This window comes from Buteo buteo, chromosome 5, assembly GCF_964188355.1.
Source record: "Buteo buteo chromosome 5, bButBut1.hap1.1, whole genome shotgun sequence".
In the NCBI taxonomy this organism is placed as follows: domain Eukaryota; kingdom Metazoa; phylum Chordata; class Aves; order Accipitriformes; family Accipitridae; genus Buteo; species Buteo buteo.
The window spans coordinates 19,483,375-19,498,134 of NC_134175.1; the positions used below are offsets into that span (position 1 = coordinate 19,483,375).

At 41.0% G+C, this 14,760-nt stretch overlaps 1 protein-coding gene across 3 annotated transcripts in view; it reads right to left on the bottom strand.

Moving 5' to 3' along the window:
* STAT4 (signal transducer and activator of transcription 4) overlaps positions 1 to 14,357 on the bottom strand; it is a 43,378-nt gene extending 29,021 nt beyond the window's left edge. For all 3 annotated transcript variants that reach the window (XM_075028013.1, XM_075028014.1, XM_075028012.1), the window contains exons 1-3: positions 14,240 to 14,357; positions 11,671 to 11,799; positions 9,984 to 10,128 (exon numbers count right to left, since the gene is read on the bottom strand). In XM_075028013.1, coding sequence (XP_074884114.1) covers positions 9,984 to 10,128; positions 11,671 to 11,798 — 273 coding nt within the window. In that variant the 5' untranslated portion in view covers position 11,799; positions 14,240 to 14,357. The remainder of the gene's footprint in view (positions 1 to 9,983; positions 10,129 to 11,670; positions 11,800 to 14,239) is intronic.
* Between the last annotated feature and the right edge of the window lie 403 nt (positions 14,358 to 14,760).

Sequence of the window (14,760 nt, forward strand, 5' to 3'; positions counted from 1 at the left end):
CTTTTGAAGTAATCTAGCAGATGGATTGCAACTCAACAATAACAAATTGAAAAATAATAAATAAGTTGTAACATTAAATATCTCAATTTTAACTTACTAAGTAATGATAATTACTAGAAGTTATAATAACCAATGTGTTTGGCTCCATCAAAATAATAACACTGAATTTCTTCTCCCCATGTTTTATACTTCTCAGAGGTAATTACACTTCAGAACGTGCCACTCAGTATTCCCTTATTATCTGTCTGCTGCCAACTCTTGCTGTTCTGCATTTCCATTTTGTCTTTGGTTGAGGGCAGAATTTGCTCAAGATGACCTTGGCTTCTGAATGACTAATTGAAAATTATTTCCTATCATTGAAAGAGTAGTATAAGCTGGAAAATAATGGAAATTTAACCAAAAAAAGGCTTGAGATGGGGGTATCCTAACTCAGTGTGACATGAGCATTGGCAGCCAGGAAAGGAGGAAAGGTGTGGATTCTGTAGTTCTGCAAATTGTGTTATTAAGTTTAGATATTTATAGAGAAAACTTATAATTGTATTTTGATAAATACCAACAAAGAGAAATTGAGGATTCACTTTTCATCTGAAGTTTCAAATGGAAACGTTAGTCTTATCAGCTAATATTACTTAATTCTGTTGTTGTTAGAAATTTTCTTTCTCCTCTTCTGTTTTGATGAGGTCTTCCATATCATGATTTACAACAAACAACAAATGATCTTATTTGCACTGGCTTCTTCTCAATAACTACCAGCATGATGATAAATATAACTGAATGGAGGAAATTAAACTTTCATTCTGAACAGGTGAAAATTTTCTCTGAATGCTGATGACATTTACTCAGGAGAAAACCTTTCTACTACCACCCAGCATGAACTCTCTCTACTCCAGAGACATCTGTTGTGATACCATCTTACTAAATCATGAAGAAAAACAAAGAGGCATTTCTGCAATAACAATTTATACATTATAATGTGTGGAGTTTAGACCCTTTAGCCAAATTTTAAAACAGCTTGAACTATTTGGGATATGTTAAGATGCATGAAACAGTGCTGGGGAAATGCAAGATTTGATTCTGTAAGTTGAAAGATCATGGAGAAACCTTAAAATATGTATCACGGCACTTTAAAACACGTGCTTTTAAAAAGAACACCAAACAACTGTCAGTCTGAGTATCTGAAATTTATTGCTTTTCCTGAGACAAATGAAGAAATCTAGACCAGAGATTCATTCTCTTACTCTTCTTCCCATTTTTTAAATTTTCCAAAATTTAGCTTATTTTCCTGTGGGCAGCTCCATCACAAAGTGGATCACTCCCAGCCACAGTAATATTGGCCAGCTTTCTTTTCATGTGTCAAAGGTCTCTATGTACTGGGCATATCTATACATGAATACTATATATGCACTACTTCAGTATCCTGACTCTGTTTTCAGTGATTAAAGTAGAGGATTAGGTATTAGCGACTGTTGGTCTCTACTTCTAATGTAGAAGGATGTGCTGTGCAACCTTTAGAAAGGGGTTTACCTGGTTATCTCCTGGTTTTCAAGGTGACCTAAAAATTACTTGAGTAGGTTTTAGTGCTTTCTAATTCTGAAAAAGCACTTCAGAATTTGGTTGGTTTTTCCCTACTTTTCTCTCTTTCTTTTTTTTTTTTTTTTTTTAAATATCAAAAACATCAGCTGTATTTTTTCTTGTTTCTGCTAGGAAAGCCCTGCTTGAGCCTTTTAATTGTATACAAATAAGAGCTTTACTTGGAGGCATGGAACCATTAACTAGTATGACTGTTGATGTATTTGTTGAAGTTGAATGATTATTTCAAGAAGCTGATGGAAGGGAGGTGGGACATGGAAAGACAGGAAACAGGATTACAAAGTCAAGCAAAAATACATTTTCTTCCCTGTTGCTCACTTGCGATATGCTTATTTTACTAAGTCTGATACTCAGCATCTTTCTAGATAAGCAGATGTCTCATCTTTCATGTAATTAAAAAACAGGGAGAAAAAAATCTTTTGTCTATCATTTTATTTTTGAAAGAAAAAAAACTTTGGTATAGTTTTGTATCTCAAAGAAATGTGTGGGTGGGAAAGCATAACCATACACACTTATTTCCCGTTTTCACCTTCAAATATGACAAACAACATTTTGCCTTGATTTGTTTTCTACCTTTGTTTATGCATCCAGGCAGAAAGTCTAATGAAGACAGTACTAGAATACAAAGAAAGAGTCGGTCCTTATGTTACCCTGATATAGGTAAAGTGCTTGGGAGTTTTTTGAAAGCCTGTATTTAAACAGGCAGTATTCTTACTAAAAAAATCTTTTTCTATTGGAAAGATGGCTCTGTTTTATGTAGGTTTTTAAGTCACAGGAAGTACCTGTGACACTATCTATTTAGACTGCTCTTGTTAGACTTTTATTTTTAGATTTCCCCTTCCCCCTCTCAAAATACATGAGAGAACTTAAAGGCAACCTCATTGTTTTAGACAACTCCTATGATGCGTGGGAAGTCCTGATACAATGCACAACTTCCAAAATATCATACTTTTTTTTTTTTTTTTGGGCACGTGCAACCAAATTGCAATAGGCAAAGCTGTAAAAACACAGTGAATAACCTGTGAAGACAGAGATCTTTTTTTCCATCCCCCAGTTTGCCCCCAAATTCCACTGCTGAGTCCCTACCAGCAGACACTAAAACCAGTCCAGGAACAGTCTATAGAAACAGCAGATTTCTAAGCAGGTAGGTTGAGATACAGCTACAGAAAATACATATGTCTGTAGATCTCATCATAAGACAGTAGAGCTGTGCTGCCAGGGGGGATGAATAATGTAGCAAAGCTTCTTATTTAAATGAGATTTATTTCAGAATAAATAAAAGTACAGTATTCCATATGAAAAAGGGTAAAACAAGAGAGGAGAGAGGACTGATCCCCCCCCATCTTCTGGACACAAAGACCTGAGTATTATTAACTAATCTCTCAGGCAGATGTTTGACTGTAACTGGGCCTTTAATACTCCAGAATGGACAAAGCCCACAAGAGGTTGTTTAGTTTGTTTGCTTTTATTTTTACTTCTGTTTGTAAGTTAACTCTTATTCGTTCTACAAAACCAAACTGAAACGTTTATAAATTGTGTTCTTTAAATAATAACTAGGAACTAAAAAATATTTTACTTCTAATAAGTAACCTTTTTCTGGTCTTGTATCAATCATTTTTAAAAATCTTTATTAGCTGATGTGCAGTCGCCAGCCTGCGATAGCTAACAGCAGACAGCTAGCTGCTTTTGGCATACAGATTTCTGTGTGGGGTTTCCCATTTGTATGCCAAAATTTTCTGTAAACAGCTTTAATGGTTGAACTGGAAAACTCACTGGGGGCAAGATGCTAATATGAAAGATCAGTCTGAATTGTATTAGACAGCAGGACACACTCGTTCAAAACACACCTGCTACTATAATTTGTTGCTTTGTTGATCTGGCAGGTTACACCGTGCTAAATACATATAAATAACATTTTGAAATGGGTCTTCTGTGGTGTATTAGAAACTTTCTCTACTTTGTTCCATTCTCACCCTGTTGTAAGCTTTAACAGGAAACTGCAACTTAAACATCAATGGCTATGTTTCCATTCTTTGCAACTGTTTCTCAGCACAGTGCTTATTAGAATTGTTTGTTAAGTACCAACTGGAATGTCCTATTTCAGATCTAATGCTCTTTTGTCCATTTTCTTTGATGTACTGAAATAAATAATCTTAGGATCCCTAATACATGTACGTTTCTGGTACAATGACTTGTGTAAACAGTCACCTAAACTAAAAAACCTTTATATGTTCATTTTAGTTCTAACTGGAGAAGCACAAAGATGTTCAGTTCTCACTACAGATGGAAACAAGCTGGGCAGTATAACCGAGAACTTGAAACAGAATCAGGAACGCACTACTGTTACTGTTTTAAGTAGCATCGTGTAAAGTAAGATGCTATTTGTACCACTTAGAAACAGGGTGAATTTTATATGGCAAGAAGTGCCATAATATTAATATATATTTTGATTAAGATGGCAGAAGGTACTTTCAGATGCTATTCCAGATCTTTCCATAAAAAAGGAGGGCTATGTAGGAGAAAGAAATATTACTAAAATATTATTTCTGAACTCCATAGTATAACTACAGTGCTTCCAAAAGCTCATTTTGATATAACTGGTTGGTGTGAATCAGCAAATCTGGTGATTCTGCCTGACCTCTCCCTTTGTAAGCATACCCCAAGGTGTTAATGGTGTGCACGCAGACTTGCTCGTTCAGGCAGAATACCCATTGCCCTCCCTCACCTCATCTTAGGCTCTAGCAGGCCTGGCGAGCGGATAAAGTTCACCAGTACCTGAGAATCTGCTGTGAGTATTAAATGAATATCATGAATATATATAATTTACAGCAAATTGTTCCCCAGAGCACACAGTATGCTCATTAACTCAGGCTTCAATGGTAAATGAGATGAGCTGCCCTTCTTATTCCTGATATCTGTTATTTTACTTTTATAAAGGAAGATTTATGTAATCAGATTTTCCCCTGAATACCATAAACAGTGATGTGACACAGATGCATGTTGCCATTAATGAGAAGGGATTGCTTTCAAAAGTTATCTTGAGGCTGGAGCATAAATGAGAGCGTCAGTTATGAGTAGGACAATTCTGGGAATTTCTGCTTTTTCCTGATGTAGCTGTCATGCACCCAGTGGCTCTTCAGTTCCTGGGAGCTCACCTGAGCCCACGCACGGGCCAGGCTGCCTCCCACGGAGCTACATCTTCTCTAGTGGGTACCTGCTGAGTGCGCCAGGTATTTCCAGCTTGGAGTGGGGGGGAAGAGCATCCCCGAGATGAACAGCACTGGAGACCCACAGGCAACCGCCCACCAGCACCATCCCTAAATGGAGCAGTGGGACACTGGGGTGTAGTGGCCATCTCTGATTCCCAGGCTACTCTGAGCCTCCCCTGCCTTGGCTCCCCTGGTGCACTGCAGCTCGGCTGCCCTCCCCTAACCAAAGGCTTTGGCATGTGAGTCGGGAGCATGGACAGTGCCTGTCTTACGTGAGTGTCTATTTATTTCACCAGTCATCTTTGTGTACTAAATCTACTCAGGTATTGCACAGGAGCTTACATCAGGGACAGGTACGCTGTCATTTAAAAACTTTCCCTCTGAAAACTAAGATGTAATTGTTCATGGGCTAAGGTCGTGTCGACTGCTGCATCTGCAATTTGGTTCCTAGAAGTGCTAGGCAGCTCTTCTGAGCTTAACATCTGCCCTTTATGTTTTGTTGTCATGGCAACAGCACAAAACATCTCCTTGTGACTAATCTGCTTTGCTTTTCTCCATCTAGGTTTTAAGCAGCAGAAAGAACCATAGACATAGTTCTCCCCCTTCCTTCCCCCACTGCCACCAAACATTTTCTCTCCTCACCCCCTTCCAGAACCACTGGTGGGAGAAGGAGGAGTTCTGCAGGAAGATAGAGAATTTAACCTTAGCAAGTGACTGTGCTGTACTGTCTCCCACCGAATTGCACAGCAACAAAAGGCTGCTCTGCTATAAAAATGAATCCAATTTACTGACTGGAGAAGTAATAATAATGTAAGAAGTAAATATGAAGGATTTTAACTTAAAGTGCTGACCCTGATTTTAATATAATATGTTCATTTATACCAGATTAATGTCAAGAAGCGACGTTTCAATGAAAGCAAGAAATAGAGAAGCAAATTACTGAGAGCTAGCGGTAACCTCAGCTGCTTAGCTAAGTTTCTCAGCACTTTTTCAAGTGCTTATAACTTTGTCAAATTGGATTTTTCCTGGTCAATGTTTCTTTTTGCCTCAAGATAATTTTGGAAATGTCAGCAGTCTGAGCAGAAATGCCACGTTCCATGGTTATTTCTTTAACGGTGAGAGAATCAGGATGGTCCCTGTGGCCTAAAAGCAAGGGTGCCAGGCAGGCCCATCTTCCTGCTAAGAATTCTGCTCTTTGCCTTTCACAACGCCTAAGATTGCCCAAAGCTTTGTATTGCGAGTATGAGACAGGCAAGTTCTCTCTTCTTCCACTACTTCCATCATTATTTTCACGGGGCAACTAAGATGTTTACTTAAAGATGTTTCAGGTGAAACTCAAAATAGAACATTTTCTCCATTTTATGACAAAAATGAATCCTAGGAAGATCTTTCAGGTGGGGTGTGCTCAGCTGTGGTGCTGGTAACTCGTAGGCATAATTCTCTCCAGATTCAGTAACAGCACCAGCAATCTTGATCCTAACGAATCCTTTGCTGTCTAGCAAACAGCTGCACAGGCCATTTGTAAAGTGTGCGTTGCTTCCTCTTCTAAGGCTGGTCTTCATTAACGACCTAGCTGTATTTCTAATTAAACACTAGTCCCTCACTTTGCTTTTTGTCAAGAACTACAGATTGCTTTTGAATGGCTTTTGTGTGTTCTTTTGTGTGTTTTAATTGTTTTATTATTGCTACTGTCATAGTATTTAGTAACCTATACCATAACTCAGCATACTACTCTGCCTACTTAGTGATAAATGCTGGTTTCCAGCATTACCAAGTTTGACTAGTATTACTTAGTATTGTAACACAATTTGGCTTGAAATAATGAACAAACATTGCACTCTGATCATGTATCGAGGTTGAACAGCTTTGTGTGTGTACACGCTGTACATGTGTCTGTACGTCTGTGAGTGTGGTATAGAGGGGAAGGAAGAGGAGTGAACTGTGAAATTTCAAAGAAGTGCTTGTGCTAGAGAGCAAAGCAGAGATAAAGGTGGGCTCATGGTAACTAACCTTCAGAGAAAAATCAAACCAACACTGTTCACAGAGTCACCAGAAATAAAAAGATGTTTACAAATGCAGCTTCTCCTATTTTGGTACCCAGTCTTTCCTCCATCAAAGTTGGTGAAAAATCTCTCTAGTTTTACAGCATACCCTTCCAGTCTTCCTTTCTCAAGGTGGTATGTTGGGACTAAAGGGACCATGGCACTGTACCATGTACCTCAGTCACCTTTTTCTGGTGTTGTCTCATGAAACTGTCACGAGCTAGCTCAAATTGCAAGGGTTAGGTATCTGCTGGTGCATCCAGCAGGTGGGTGGGGAGCCAAATGCCCAGTTACAAACTTCTCATATATTCAGCAATAAAATACAATCAGTGATACGTTAAAAAAATTAGACCCATCATTACATAATTTGCATAGTCAAATTTAAAGGACATTACAGCAGATACTGTCCATACTATGTGTCATATACAGTTTATAGTCCATCAATAATACTTGACAGTTAATAACAAGGATAGGATTTCAGCTGATTACAGCTACTATAGCATTTTTTTCCTGAGGTACTTACCTAACCAATAAAGAAATAATTTTAACAGCTGAAGCTCAGGAGACTGCCTGTGCAGCTCTATGGAACATGCAGCCCATACTTTGGCTGAAAATGCATTTATCATCTATGTTTTAAAAATTAGAAGTTGTAACACAATATTTTACACAAAAATCCAAAATACCTGTGTCACAGACTTCTTAAGACATAGTTTAAGTTATTTGCCTTATCCAAAACAATAATAAACCCATTGCAAGAGTCTGGGCCTACTCCAGCCTATAGAAATTATTTTGAAAATCAGAATGGACTGTGGGTGATAGTGCTAACAGTCATGAGAAATCAGGAAAAGCTCTAATAGTGAAAGTGCCGTTCAGTATCTGGTGGTTCGCGTGTGTATTTTGAAACTGAACGAGTAGCTTGTTATCTAAATGCAGGTTATCTGCTGTCTTGATATAATGGAGAGGTTATCTGCTGTCTTGATATAATGGAGAGGTTATCTGCTGTCTTGATATAATGGAGAAAGGCCAACATTATTAGTGATGGAGAGAGCTGTTGTATTTTTTTGCTCAGCTGGAAACATTTTACTGCAACGCTCAAGACTGTGATCCTTTTTACTAAGTGGTATAATTCCAGTGTCACACATGTCCTCTCAAGAAGTTCATAATGCTTTAGACTGCAAACCTACAGACCTTTGCAACCCAGGAGAGCAGAGAGACCTTGCTGCTTGAGAAAGCTTGCTAAGTCACAGCCTTACAGTGCTACAGGGTGATAAACAAGTTGGTGCATGCCACAACTTGTGTGGCATTTCTTTTGGGAGCCAGCAATCAAGTGAAATGATGGGTTAGGCTACTTTACATGGACCTTTACTGTCACTTTATCTAGAGAAGGAAAAGACCAGCTCTGGTGCTGGCTCTGCTGCTGCTGTAAGTACTATATAGTGACTGTAACCTAGCTGTGCAGTTGTAATGGGGATGCCTGAGTGTTTTGCCTTGTTCTGGAATTGTGACTCAGATCCTTGCCACCTGAGAAACCACTTAATCAGAAATCACTTAAAACTCCCCTTCTCTTGCTTTTCTGCAATAAGCCTGCTTTGCTTTGTGCTCTTTGGGAAGCACATCATAATATAATTTCCAAACATGCCAGGACCTAGAGAAAATGGTTTTCATTCTGGCCATTTTCACACTGACTATTACATAAACTCCTGAGTGTGTGCCCAAGGCCTGATTACTTGTCTCGGTATGCCAAGTTTCACAGAGCATGCAGAGCTGCCACTTCAAGTTTTGGTAAAAATTTTAGTATAAAATAAACGGTGTGAAGAAAAGAAGGAACTGTGAGAGACTTTAATTTTGTAGAGCCTGTATGTAAATATATACCAGTCCTTCTGCATGTGCACATTGTGATGGTATAATCATAAATGTACAATCTTTTAAGCCAGGAACACACCAATGAACTGCTTGCTTCAGTGCCCTGAAATGCTCTTTCCACGTGTATGCTACTGTGGGAGAATGCCTTTACTAAGGTGATGCAGCTCTGTCTCAGCCCTACGGTGGTAAAGTGTGCCAAGACCATGACAGAAATAACCAGATTAACCTTTCTGCAGTTAACTCCAAAAGCAGTGAAGTAAATTTGGGGTTTGAGCAGTACTGAAATTATAGATAGTGCTACTACACAACCCAGAAAAGAAACAAAAAGCAACTTTAGTTTTAAGTTACATGAGACTGCTTGCATAACACCGGAAGAAAAAGTAGTAGCAATGGAAATACTGTCACATTTTTAAGAGGCCACCATTAGGATAAAGAATAGAAAGACACACAGCCATAAAGAGAACAAAATAATTGGCAAGGTCATGCTAAGATTTTCCAGACCAGTGTGTGTGTATATATATATCTCTCAAATAAAGAAAATGTTTTGCAAGCAATATAATTGTCATTTAAGTACTTATGGAAAACACCATCAAAGAGGAGAAAAACCCCCAAACTTTCATTAAACTCAGATGCATATCTGTTCTATGCAGCAGACACATAAATGTCAGGAAGTAGGTGACTAATGAAGTGGAACTCTGAGAATCCTTGCCTTAGATAAACAATTATTAGAGAAACATTCAGCCAATCGAAATAAATACCATTTTGCAGAAGCCTAACGGAAAATCCTTTAAGCCATTCATAACAAATAATCCCAGCTAAGCGTAAAATAGCAAACATGCTAATGATTTAAAGAGGTTCCTTTTTTGGGGTGCTACTTTAAGACCCAAATATGCATTTTCATTCCATAGTTAGATATCTGTATGTGTCTGAAAGGTGGTAATTACATTTGTAATAAACGTGAGCATCCATAAGTGCTATACAGTCTTGTTTTTAAGAGCTCAGTGAAACACAGATACACACAGAGCTAAGAAGTCACAGCACTTGTATCTGAGCAGCATGCGTGAAAATGTGAATTATTGTTCCACAAAGTAACAGACAGTGGGATTATTATTTTGAATTATCTTATTGAAGGCTTGGTCTTCCCATAGTTACTTGCAGTCTACAGGAATCAGGACAGCTCTGAGCTGTGCACAGGAGCAAACTGTGTTCAACAGAGGTTGGGCACTACCTTTAGAAACCAGTAAGAGTATGCAATTTGTCATCTGAAGTAACGACCCACCTGCAGCAGTTTCCTGATTCTTTTCAGGTTGTGTATCAAGAGAAGATTCTTCTCCTGTGAAACCCGGTCCAGCTGTTCATCCACTTGTATTAGCAAATTCTGTAAAAGGATCGTTGCCATTGCTTCATTGTTGGATGCAGCCTCCCTGAAGAATCAATGAATGAGAACCATGTGTGTTTAAAATGTCGTAAGAAGTATCAATCTATCTCTACAGAAAATTATAATCTATTCAGAAATCTAGGCAGCAAAAAAAGGCTTTAAATATATGGTGACTTGCATATAGTTAGAGGTTTGTGAATAATTGATTTTATGATCCTTTTATTCATATTCATGTAGATATGCAGCTATAAAGACAGGGTGAGGATGTTCTTAGCACAGGCTATGGAGTCGGCCAGAGGGGAGAGAACCGGAGTTTTCTAGTCTTTGGTCCAGTGAATATTTAAATAGTTTTAGCCCACTTCTCAGAGGAAATGGGCTTATGCATACCATTCCTCTCACTCTGTCAGTCAGAGAGATACAATCTCTGAATTTGCTGCCCAGTTTCAGACAAAGTTGACACTGGGCTCGGAGTCTAAAAGATAGTATGTTCTTACAAATTTAACAGAAAACTGGCAGGTTGGTAGAGGAGAGGAATCCAAATTAGTGCCTCCACTGAGGCAAATGGCAGTAATAACTTGCTCCAGGAGGTAACAGCCAGATGGCCAGTCAGCAGATATATATCTTCACTCCAGGCACCAGATGAGCCTTTGCCCGGCCAAACTATTTGGGGATACGGGAAGACTCTGAAGCTACTGGTGAAGGGTATGTAGGGGACAAAGGACACAAACACTCACAGAACCAGGCTTTACTGGTTCTGCTGTTTATAGAACAGCTTGATACACAAAGGGCAATAACATTAGCGAGCAAAATAGAGGAAGACAGACTTTGGACTGCATGGCATCCTTGTCCTTGGGATATCTTCTCTCCCTGCCCCCCAAATGGCAGATGCCTGTTTCAGATATGCCTGCTAAATCTGGCAAAAAGGAGATTTTAATGTTTCCCATGCTCCTACAGCCCCATAAGCACTGAGGTATAAACTGTAAGGAAAGATTACATTCCTTAGCAGATTTTTTTTTTTTTTGCAGTAGTCCTCCAATAGCCTTGTGGATTTAGCTTGAAAAATTGAGATGTCTCCTTCTGGTATGACTAATATAAACTTTTTTTGGCATTTAGTTCTGAATTTTCTGAAGATAACCATCCAGTGAATTTGATCCAATTTTGTGCATAAATTCACCTTCTAGAGAACAGTTCCTGAAAGTAGCTGGCTTGTTCCCCCAAATTATATATCCTGCTTTAAGTGCAGTTTTGGACAAGTGAATAATTTTATGCTGCAAGAGGTAAATGTATAACATTTCCATTGAAAACTAACTTGCATTATTTTTTTCTATGAAAAGCCTGTAATACCATTAATTTGCTAGACCATTCTTATTGGATCTTGTTTAAGAGCAAGTTCAAATGAAACCTCATGTTCATGCACTCCTTAAATTTAAACTTTGACAGTTCAATGGGCTAAATCCATAACTAGTGGAATACTATTCTTGAAATACAGGTGCCTGCCCAGCTCCCAAATGAGCACTATAAAATCTGCCAGATAATGAAAGAATTGTTCATGACTGAAATCATATGAGAGGAAGTAAATTAATCCTACCAATCTTGGCTTTCTATCCATTGTGCTAGCAGATGCCGGATTTCCATGGGGAAGTTATCATCATAGAACTGGTCTACCTGCTCCAAAAACTTTATTTCCAGTTGTTGAACTTGACTCCATTGGGACATACTGCAAAAGATTAAACATGTTTGTCACTGAAAGTTGAATACGAATTAATAACCCAAAGTGCATAAATCACTTATTTTCACTGTAGTTCTTATCATATACTTTAATGTTCCTATTTATTCTGTCTTTCAAAACAAGTGGTACTTGACTAAAGTTAGTCAGTTAAAGGGAAGGGGGAGAAAAGAAAGCAAGACCATTAAAAGAAGTTCCAGCTCTTACACTTGAATGGGCAGCTCTGCCAATTTCCTTCCTTAATGCAAATGTTTTGGGGTACTGTATGATGCTTTTAAAGCAGGGAGATCTACACAGCATCTCTCATCAAGAGAAGTAGGTTAGGATTGTACTCTTCAAATCCAGGTATAACTATTCTTATGAAAGAAGAGTAGAAAGCAATGAATTTGCTCTCTCCTTAGTGAACTCATACCACTCAACTTTTTCCTAAGGCCATAATGGTTGTATGTTATTGTGCTGTTCCTAGAGCCCCGCATCTTCTGTTTGGAGAGTTCTGTTTGTTTTATGAACAACATTTATAAGACAAGCAAGAGTAGCATCGCTCATTGCCAGGCTCTGAAATTCTTACTGAAAAAACTATCCCAAGTACATTTTGGCTGTTTACTGAGATACTGGAGTTAGAAGCTTGGTTGTTCCAGATTTTAGGTGGGCTAAATTAATGCCGGCTGCTCTCCATGGATTAAAGAGATTGTTTTGGGTGAGCAGGCTCTCCACGTAGACCCCTCACCCTGAGTGACTCTCTCTCCACTTAGGAGAACATTACCTTTCTGATACTTGCACTCTAGGGTTGTACCACATCATCATTAATCCCGCTGGTGAAAACACCATTTTCATTGTCATTTTTTTCAGTGCGGGGAAAGACTAAGATAAAATGTTGCCTGAGGGCAGGCTACGCCAGGCTGTAATTCTAGACGTGGCATGCAGATAAAAAGTCATCGGTAGGGTTGAGAGCAGGCAGTCGTGGCTGAGCAGAGAAGAGGGATGCACTAGCGCCTGTGCCCTGGGATCTCCGTCCTCGAGTGGGCTCTGCCCACACCGTGATCCCATACCAGAGGTTGTCTTCCCTTTTGTTAGGATGTTTGTTCATGTTAACAAAATACACAAAATCCAGTCATGGACTAAAGATTGTACTGCAGTAGGTCAACATATGACATCTGTTTGAACATTTTTGATAGAAATTTTTCCTGAAAAAAAAAAGATATTTTATCAAAATTGACGCTTTTATAGAAAGTTGACCTTTTTATAAACAGCTTTTCTATTTCCTATTCTGAATCACAGTTTCAGAATGTCAACAGTTTGAAGTAGAGACTACATCGTGTTTTTAATGATGTGGTCTTTCATTTTGTGTCTTCTTAAGTCAGAGGGGAAAAAAAAAAAAAAAAAAAGATTAAGTATCTCAAGGTGTAATGGAGTCCTGAGCACTTACTCATGCAAAAGTAAAAGTGACAGCTTTTAGTTTCTTCTTAACAAAGGCTGGATGGGATGATTGTGTGTGTGGTATGAAGGATGCTGTATGTAACGTCAGTGGAAATGTGCCCAGTGACATTTCCTCCCTCTTTTATTACTTCCATTCAGGGAGGCAAAAATATTGCCTGAACGTTTACTTTGTTTCTTTAAATTGTGGGGAAGGAGTAACCCATAGGAGCGTTTCACTGTCTTTGTTGCCATACTGATAGTTACACAGAATCACAGGCCTTATTTCTTGAGATACATACACGGAACCAAATCACGATGCATTAATAACTCATGCTCAGAAAAAAAATAGGATTTGTAAGCTTTCAGTGGGACTTTTCAGTCCCAACTTTCAGTGGGACTTTTCATTGCAATTTCTGGTGAATTCTGGTGATTATGATATCCTAAAAAGAGTAGTAAGAAAACTTAATGTTACAATCTCCGGGGGGGCGTGAAGTGCCAAGATTTTGTCCAGGTTTTGCAGCCCCCTTAGGCCCTCTCCGCAACGCCCAGGGACGCTGACACGCGCGAACGCTTGCAGGGCACAGGGGTGCAGCTTGTAAATGGGTTTTTTGTAACGTGCTCGGTACAATGCCTCTTGGCATCCTTCTTCCCTCTGCGCAGGAGCGCTCGAAGAGCTCCGAGAGCTGTAGTTCGCTCCGGCCGGCCCCGAGGGCAGCCGGCACAGCGCGGCCCGGCCCGGCCCGGGACGCAGTCAGCGGCGCTAGCGCTATCGCGGCCGCTTGACCTCCCCCTTCTTCGGCGGCGAAGCGCTGGCTCACAGGCTGCCGGTTTGCCCTGTGAGCCTCCGTCTAACGGTACCGTCGGCACCGAACGCTGCGTGACTTTTCTGCCGTCGCCCCGCGCAGAGAAGCGCTTCAGCCCTTCCCAGCGCCCGGGCCCACCCGCTCCACCCCGCCGGCGGGGGCACGGCCCCGGCCCCGGCCCCGGCCCTTCATCCCCGGGGAGCCCCACTTGCCTGCGCCAGCGGGTCCCGGCCGAGCCCTTCTGCCGGCGGCGGCGGCTCCCTCCTGCCCGGCGCCTTCCCGCCTCGCCGCCGCCGCCCGCTTTATGCCGCGCCCGCCCCCGGCCCCGCCGGCAGCGGCCTTCCTGTGCGTCAGCCGGGCCCTCGGCCTGCGGGCGCGGCGCGGGGCGCCGCCTTCGGGCCCGGCGCTCCAGAGCCCCCACAGAAAGAGCCCCCACAGAAAGACCCCCCGGCCGCCGCCCGCGTCTCGGTACGGGCGCGTTTCAGGAGGCGTGAAGCGGGCGGGGCAGGACCGGCGAGGGAGAAGGCGCGGCCATTACCTAGAAGCTCAGGGCGGGAAGGAGGTTATTTGTCTTCAGGAGACTTAAAAACGTTATCGCCTCTCCGACTCGCCTTGCCCCTGGGGAGCCAGGCGGCTGGCGCTGGGCTGAGCGGCAGGGAGCCACCGGCCCCGCCGTGCACAGCCCGGCCGACCACCGCACCCCCCGCCCGCTTCTGCCGCCGCCAGCCCCGGC